The sequence below is a fragment of the Dasypus novemcinctus genome, chromosome 15, assembly GCF_030445035.2.
Source record: "Dasypus novemcinctus isolate mDasNov1 chromosome 15, mDasNov1.1.hap2, whole genome shotgun sequence".
In the NCBI taxonomy this organism is placed as follows: Eukaryota; Metazoa; Chordata; class Mammalia; order Cingulata; family Dasypodidae; genus Dasypus; species Dasypus novemcinctus.
This window is the reverse complement of record NC_080687.1, coordinates 14,469,637-14,478,033: the sequence shown is the minus strand read 5'-3', so window position 1 is coordinate 14,478,033 and position 8,397 is coordinate 14,469,637. Positions and strand designations below refer to the sequence as shown.

Genomic DNA, 8,397 nt, shown 5'->3' with positions numbered 1-8,397 from the left:
GAATAGTTCAGTCCAAAAACCAGTCTCTGGGCTCCTGCCCCTCCGCCTGCCCAAAACATTCTTGTTCATATTAGTATACGGTGCTACCATGCACTCGAACATCCCAAGACACGACTTGGAAATCGCTGCCTTCTCCCATGTCCAGTTGATTATCAAGACCTGCCATTCTCTACAGGTCCTTCACGGCCACCCTCTGTTTTCACTGTCATCTCTTCTGGGGACTACCATCTCCTAAAAATCATCCTCTTTGCCTTGGGTTTTAAACCCACCCTCATAGCACCCCTGAAATGATCTACAAATGCACATTTGGCCACAGGATTCCTTGCCTTAAACTCTTCCCGCAAGAGGAAATCCCCGTGCCTCACCTCACCTGGGCGGTCAGCTTCAGTGCACCATTTGGGTGTATCACACAGCTCACGTTGAGCTTTAACCCCCGCGACACTGAGCCTCATCCAGGTACCAGATCGCACCGTGCAGTTTCAGTCACCTGCCCCCCAACCTGATTGTTTATGCTTTGTGAGAGCCCCAGGGGAGATGCACCCCTCCAGAACCCTGTTGGGTGCCTCCTGCATGAAGCCTTCTCAAGAATCTTGACCCTAGGGACTCACTCATCCAAGGAAAGGACTCTGTTCTCTGAGTTCCTTTTATAACTTGTACACCCTTTTTCTGGTTGTATCATTCATGCTGAGTTTTAACTCTACCTTTATGTTCGTCTTCCATACTCAGCCACACCCTGCTTTGGAGCAGCCGCACATTTCACCCTGGTCTCTCCACTGCCTAGAACAGGTGGCCAAGGTGCAGGTTAGTTCTCACCGACCCCCCCCCCTCCCCGCCCCAACTCTTCCTGAAGAAAATGCCACTTCCTTTATCTAATGCTCACCTTCCTATATGGAACATCACCCTGAGTCAGTGGGAACCACCTCTTGAGAGCCCTTCAGGTTCTCAGTGCGACTCTTGCCCACACCCCTTCCCCACTCCAGGCCAAGGAGGGGCGAGCAGGTCATTTGGGGAAGTAGGTGGTTTTTCTGAGTCAACAAACAAGAAGTGGAGAACAGCTGCTTGGCAATCTTTATAGGAACACTTTTCTGATTACCGTCACAGCAAACAATGGGCTATTTACTTAGCTTTTCTAAGCCGTTAATTACAGAAGGAAATTCTCATCTACCCCCCTCCCAAAGGGGGAGCGCCCAGCACCCCCGGCCCATCTGCTGGGAAGATGTGTGGAAGGCTGCCGGGCCTGACCCGGAAGTGAAGGGAAAGAGGCTATAGGTTCTGCCACAGCAGCGCATCCTTCTCCCTTCCTATGCTTGCATTATCAGTAGAAAAAGCAAAGGCTACGGCTTCAAAATAGGGCTTCTTGCTTTGGGGTTTGGTTCCATCACTCCTACTATGTGTCGAGTATAGTGACTATTTTTTTTTTTTTTTAAGCCTGAGGCACCTCTGTTCCTCTCAGAGCCGTCCCACGCCATCCAATGCCTTGACCCAGCTCATAAATTGATATGCTGAAAAGAAGTCTACCCATGCAAAGGCAGGGCATGACCTGGGCATTCCAGAGACTCTATCTTATTTCACTACTCAAATGCATTGTTAGAACCTGTTTGGCAAATTAACTTTAATATACAGATACAAAACAACAAATGGAGATTCACATCATTTACAGGAAAAGAAATCATTGGAATAGCATTGTAAATAATTTTTCTTTACAAAAAAACTTCATTCAATGCAAGCACATATCAAGTCACAACAGTTTTGTACACCAGACCTCAGCTGTTAACAGCTAATTCATCAGGTCTGAAAGTGTCCCTTGACTTACACAGAATACATCACCTTGATGTTGATGTGTTAAAATGAAAGAAAGGGTTACCAAAAGCCTTGCACAGTAGGTAAGAAGGTCATACACAATGCTAATATTTATAAAACAAAAACACAAAACCAAAAATGATTAAATTACAGAATCAGAAAGACTTTCTAAATAAAAATGACAATACCTATGAAATAACTAAAGACAATAATGAAAACTGTGTGTTGCAGCAAAGTAAATCAGATATTTAAGCTTCTTTTTTTTTCCCCCAAGACCAACTAATTTCCACTTATATTTTCCAAAGTTTTTTGGACTCCACTTTCATTGCATCCTGAAAACAACAGATGAGCCAAGCAAAATTTTAACAGAGAAAACAGTCTGTAGGTTAAGCTCATTACAGGGATAATTTTGTTTTCTAGAAGGTGATTTGTGTCCAGCATCCCTGGTAGTGTGATTTCTTAAGGCGATAGGTCACTGAAGAGACATTTCTTCTCTCTGTTGGCACTGTACAGTGAGGAGCACATCAAAATAATAATAATACAGAAATTATCTCCCCACCTCCAGGTTATAAGGCTATTCTATTCTGGCTTGGTTATTAAATCAATTTCCATCGAGGATTATCAGCAATTTGGGCATGTTGAAATATCCAACAGGTAAAATGCTATCACACATGGTTTTAACAAAAGATTTCTGTTGTGAACAAAATTTGAACTAAATGCATGTTTGCTTTGCCTGTAGACAATGGCAGTGCAGGGCGAGGGCCGTTCCTTAACAGGCATGGGGTTAGCCTTCATCTGAATCAAAAGGCACAATGATATTCAGAAATGGCATGGGGATGGCAGTAAAATGTTTTCAACTACAGAATTAGATCTACCAGAAACAAACACCAGTTCCACTTAAAGGTAACCAGGCAGATGTAGTGCTTATAATCTCCTGCAAGGCTGTTATGTATTTTAAGTACAATCAAAATTTAGAACTGTTTTTGATCATAGGCCATTCCAACTGTCTTTCAACAGGGACTGCAAATTTTCGAACCTGAATGATAGAATAGATAAAATTCATCAATATGTTGTGCCCTCTTTATTTTTTCCTACCCATATTATATAATGTAGGGTTAAAAAAGAGAAAGAGACAGAGAAAGTGGGATTCCCAACGAAATTCATATAAGATCCATACAGGATCTCTTTCTTTCCAAGGGAAACGTGACTTAAATCAGTACATACGTTCGGGAAACTTAACACTGAATACTTGAGCCTTCTATTCTTTGCAGAATTCAGATTTTTAGTAATAAAACCTAAATGATGAGTTATTTTTATAAAAAATATTGTAGCAGTTTTCAAAATCACCTGAAAAATCTATGTAGGATCTATTCAGGACAATTATTTGATTGATTTTCACACCACATGGAATTTACTGGGATAGCGATGGACTTTTCTAGGTTGTACTGGAATTGAACTTGACTTAGGACAAGTATGTCCTGGTGTCCATGCTTCGCTATGACAAAGCTCATGGGCGTAGAGGGGAAATCAGGAGTTAGGCAGAGCCAGGAAGTAAATTAGGAAGGGTCACAGAACTTAAAGGATTTCTTCTTACCAAATTTAATATTAGTAAAAGGAAGCCCTTTGAGTGATTCTTTAAATGAATTGAATCCTCACTGAAAATGTAACACAAGCAAATCGATTCTCTTTACTTCCTTAAAACAATTCTCTTAACATGAAAAAAAAAAAACTGCACAGCTGTTCAAAACTGCTTGGTATACAAACAAGTCTATTTAGCACAGAGACCCCTGCAGCTTATTGACGAAGTAGCCAGGAAAATCATATTAGAAAGAGTTTTCAAAATACATAATTACATTTTGCTAGTAAGAAGATCAGTTATACAAATGCAACTCAAATTGAGATGTCTGTTCAAAAAAGAAACCAACCCAGAGGCACACACTTGTGTGTGCAGCACACTAAGCTACAGCACCTCCTGAGAATCTTCCTCGTAAAAGCAACTTCTCTCAGGACACGTGGCTTGAAGGTCTACAGAAGCAACCATGGGGTTGTGAATCTGAGCGTCACAACTTCTCGGCAATGCTGATTATAAATAAGCAAGCACCAATAGCATAGCTTGGTCATGAGCGAATCAGATTTCAAGTGAAATTTTTACGTAATGTTTGAAAGGCCCCTTTGAGAGGCCCAGCGCCCTCTGGAGGGGGCAGTGAGGGGCTGGGGGGAAGATGAACAAGGGGGGCAGGATGACAAGGGGTGGGGGACAAAAGAATAGTTCTGAAAGGGAGCAGGTGGAAGAGCCATGGGGAACCACACACCTGGAGAGTTCAAGTGTCTGTGCGTCTTTGACATTACAGGTTTATTTTCAAGCATGTACCTACTAGAAGAAAAAACTTTTCAAGAGCAGCCTACAAAAAAAGCGCTTCTCATACAGACACCCATGAATTGTGCAACACAATGTGCTCTGGTCCAGTGTACTAGGTAAATTCAAATGGTATCTCTCTAGTAGAGCCAGGCATATGTTAAAAAGCATATTTTCATCAAAATTTACAATATAGACAAAGAAAAGGGGATTATCATCTACAGGTATCAGCCAGCGTGGCCTTCGTTTAAAAGAGGCTATTATTTCTTGAGTCTCTATATTCTGTTAAGGTCTCCTTTATAAAGAATGAATCTTAGAAACCTGTACATACTAATAATGGCACTGTTACAAGTATTCTTTGGGGTTTATGCAAAGATCTGCTTCAAATCCCAAGGAGGGAGGCGTTGACACTTGTATGCCTTCTCAGTGGAATGAGTGTAGCTCTGTTATTTAAGTTGTCATAAATAGCCTACCGAGGAAGCATTATCGATGCGTTTTAAGATTGCTTTCAGTTGTGTGTGTTTTCATATTTGCTTTATCATAACAATAAAAATAATTTTAAAAAAAATCACGAACAGACATGTTTGGTAGTTTCTTCAGTTATGACGCATGGGCAGGCCATCACTCCTGCTTGTGGAATGACAGAGCACACCCAGCAGGGGCGGGTCTGACTTGACAAGAACATATCCAGCTGTGGTAGGATTGTTCACTCCCTCCCTTGGAAGCAGCAGCAGCAGCAGCTTTAGAAGGTGTAGTTCACTCTGCATTGCAGATGAATCAGCCAGAGTGAAGCTTGTCAGATGCTTTTTCTCCTAGGCTATAGGGAGAAGAAACTTGTAAGATGAAGCCAGTCTGGCCACCTGGCAACCGCTTGATTTAGATGACACCAGTGAGCACGTGGTCATGTCCGCCGCAGCTGGGAGTTCCCTTCAAGGAGGGGAGCACGCCATGGCTCTCCTTCTCGGGCTCACCACCCCTGGATGAGTGAGAGGCAATATTGTAGCAACCCCATCCCGATTGTTCCCTTCAGGCTCCCATGCAAAAATCTAGTGGCTCCTTGGGAATGGAAAGAAAGCCCTTGGTGCTTGCTCTGGGTTTGGAACTGCAGCGCAGGGCGTGGGGGGAAAGAACGTGCCCATCATGGGCGCTGTGCCGTGCAGTCGGGGGCTCGGCGTTCATCTCACAGCCTGTTCCTGGTTCCCAGCCAGGTTCTCTGCCCCTTCAGAGCAGGTCACAGGGGTCCTGTGTAGGTCTGAGCTCTTTGTCATGACCTTCTCGCCCCTTCTAAGAAGGCAATCAGTTTTCTACAAGTGGAAGGTGTGCCCGTGTCCTTCCTTCATGGATCCCCCAGAAGGAGTTTTCAGTGCTGGGTCCAAGACACTTTCCTTGGACTCAGCACAGAAGAGAAATGGCTCTTCTCTTGACAGTCGCCTGTACAGCAGCAGAGCCATGGCGGGTTCATTTCTTGAAGGGCGTGAGTTTATTGAAGGTGTGCCAGAAAAGCGAAGGCTTTCTCTTGGGCTCTGCCAGGGTGAAGACCTGCTGCTGGGGTAGGCTGGTTGGCACGGTGATGTGGCGCTGGTGGATGGGGTGTAAGCCCTGGTGTGGCGGGGGCATGGGGCATCCGTTGTAGCCTAATTGGGCAAGGAGAGAAATAGAGTATGCATTGAGGGTCACCTGTTGACCAAAAAGAAAGTAAGTGCCATGACTCAAAGTTCATAGCAAGTTTTTAATTTAAATGAAAGCAAAAGTACATTTAATATAAGCTCGCATTTCAGACACACTATGTTTGGATACCATGTATGGAGCTTTACATGTATTATCTCTTTTAACCTTCAGAGAAGGTGCCAGCAAGTCAATCTGGCTAGAAGGACTCTGATACCCAGAGAGGTTATTTAAATCACCTAAGGTCACACAGCAGTAAGGGGCAGAATTGGAATGAGATTACTAGCTGGCATGAGAAGCAACAGGCGCTTTAAATGAGAGCACAGAGCTCATATTCCCTCAGCTCAAATCCCACATGGCCACTTCTAGCTCTGTCAATTTAGGGGGGGAAATTATTTAACTTCTCTATGTGTCAGTTCCCTACTCTCCAAAATGGAGAACGTGGTACCTAATGAGAATTAAATGACATAGGGTAAGTGAAGTGTCCCCAATACCTGGAATGTGTTTTAAATGCATTTCCCCTTATTATCATGACTCCACCGACCATACTAATTAATCGTACTAATAAATCGCTTTAATAAAAAAGTTCATTAGAGTAGGCATTTTAAACCTGTGCCGAGGTAATACAAAAAAAGAGGTTTATTAAAAATCGCTACGAGGTCAAAAGGTAACTGTACATCATCATGATATGATGAGAGAGTAAGGGTTTGGGAAGTAGACAAGACAGGGCTCAGAAGCCAGCTCTGCCCCGGACCGTCCAGGCTTTCCTCCTCCTGCAGAGCTGTAGAGAGGACTGAGCAAGGTGGCCTGTGCCAAGTGGAGCGTGGTCACGACAAACCCGGGCACCCCTTCCATCCTTCTGGACTGGTGGCTGAGCAAGTGACTCTTAGGAAATACGACAGAAATGAATACATTCTACCAAGTTCTACTAGTTGCCTGGGGGACACACACTCACACAGACAGAAAGGAGATCAGGAGTTGGGGCCAGAGAGGAATGGGGAGTTCCCGCTTCATGGGTAAAGACTTTCCGTTCTGGGTGATGAAAAGGTGGCGATGGTGGCACAAATTTTGAATGTAATTGATGTCACTGCACTGTACACTTGAAAATGGTTAAAATGGCAAATTTTATGATGTATATGTATATAACCACAATAAATTAAAAAGTAGGGACACAAAAAAGAAAAAAAAGGGTTTTCTGCTTTAAAGAGATTTATAACTTGGGAAAATTCTGCATTTTAGCTTAGGATACAGGCCAATGTTAAGTCTTGATTTGGCAATGAATTTTTCTCAGCCTATTAATTGATGGCCTCTCACAGTCCAGGGCTTGTTTTTGCATTTTTAGTTAGGAAAATACTGTTGGAATACATTTCATAGGGTAAATCTCTTAGAGGAGAAAGTCAACCTGAGTAAATTTTCTAAGAACACAACTTACATTGGAACAAAAATCCTCATTATTTAATTCCTGTTAGGCTATCTATATTATCAACCCTGTGGAGATTCTTCGTTTGCAGATTAGAATTCCTGGCTATGTGGTCTAGACATCAGTGTTTTACAATACTCCCCAAATAATCCTAACATGCATCCAGGTAGAGAATCACTGTTCTAAACAAACTAGTGTGTCATTTTATTTTTTTTTAACTTTCAGCTTGATACATTGGTACCAAATCACTTTAAGAAACATTTCACTATTTCTTTTTTTTTAAACAAATCAATTTTATTGATGCATATTAATAAAGCATACAATTCATCCAAAGTATACAATCAATGGTATTTGGTATAATCACATAGTTGTGCATTCATTACTTCAATCACTATTTCACTATTTCTTAAAAAGTTATAAACACCTAGAACATTTTATACACTTATGCTCAAATGTAAGCAAATACTGAAACATATCCATAAACCAAATATAAATGATTTTAAACTGTATATTATTTTGGATCTGTCATTTTGAGTTTGACTCATACTGTTCTTCATTTAGAATTGGCCTATGCCAAGACTTTTGGCATTTTCCTCCCATTTTATTTATGATACTGGTACATATGAAGGCGTTGAAGTCTTCTCAGGACCTTACCTTTGGACTTTCCATGTCCTGCCTTCTGAGCATTTAACATGGCGAGTTTCTTTTGATTTTCTGAAATTTCCATTCCTGAATTTAGAAACAAATGTGATATTCAAAACTGGTGAAAACATTTCAAAATAAAACTTGCACCAAAACTCCAATCACTTGAAGTATTCACTATAATTGTAAACAAAGAACTTTCAACCTCAAGGAGACATCAGAGGGTGAAAAGAATGAAAACGGGAAACGTAGGAAGGAATTATCACGGGGGGGGGGGGGCGGGGAGTAGGGAGTGGGGAGGAAATACATATGTACCTTCCAAACTAGGACATTTTAAAGAGTGCAATGGGGTACTGTCAATAATTTATAGGGACTGTGCATGTAAACCCAGACAATGCTGGGTAAATGCTGACATAGGGTGTTATGGATCAATCATGCCCCCCACAAAGACAGGTCAAGTCCTAACTCTCGGTCTTGTGGATGTGAACTCATTCATCAACAGGATTCTCGAAGA

The 8,397-nt window shown here is 42.1% G+C and overlaps 1 protein-coding gene across 1 annotated transcript in view; it reads right to left on the bottom strand.

The window, feature by feature from the left end:
- Positions 1-1,597: 1,597 nt before the first annotated feature.
- SPATA13 (spermatogenesis associated 13) overlaps positions 1,598-8,397 on the bottom strand; it is a 146,241-nt gene continuing 139,441 nt past the window's right edge. Inside the window, 2 exon segments of the mRNA XM_004453079.5 lie at positions 1,598-5,790; positions 7,896-7,970. Coding sequence (XP_004453136.2) covers positions 5,615-5,790; positions 7,896-7,970 — 251 coding nt within the window. The 3' untranslated portion in view covers positions 1,598-5,614.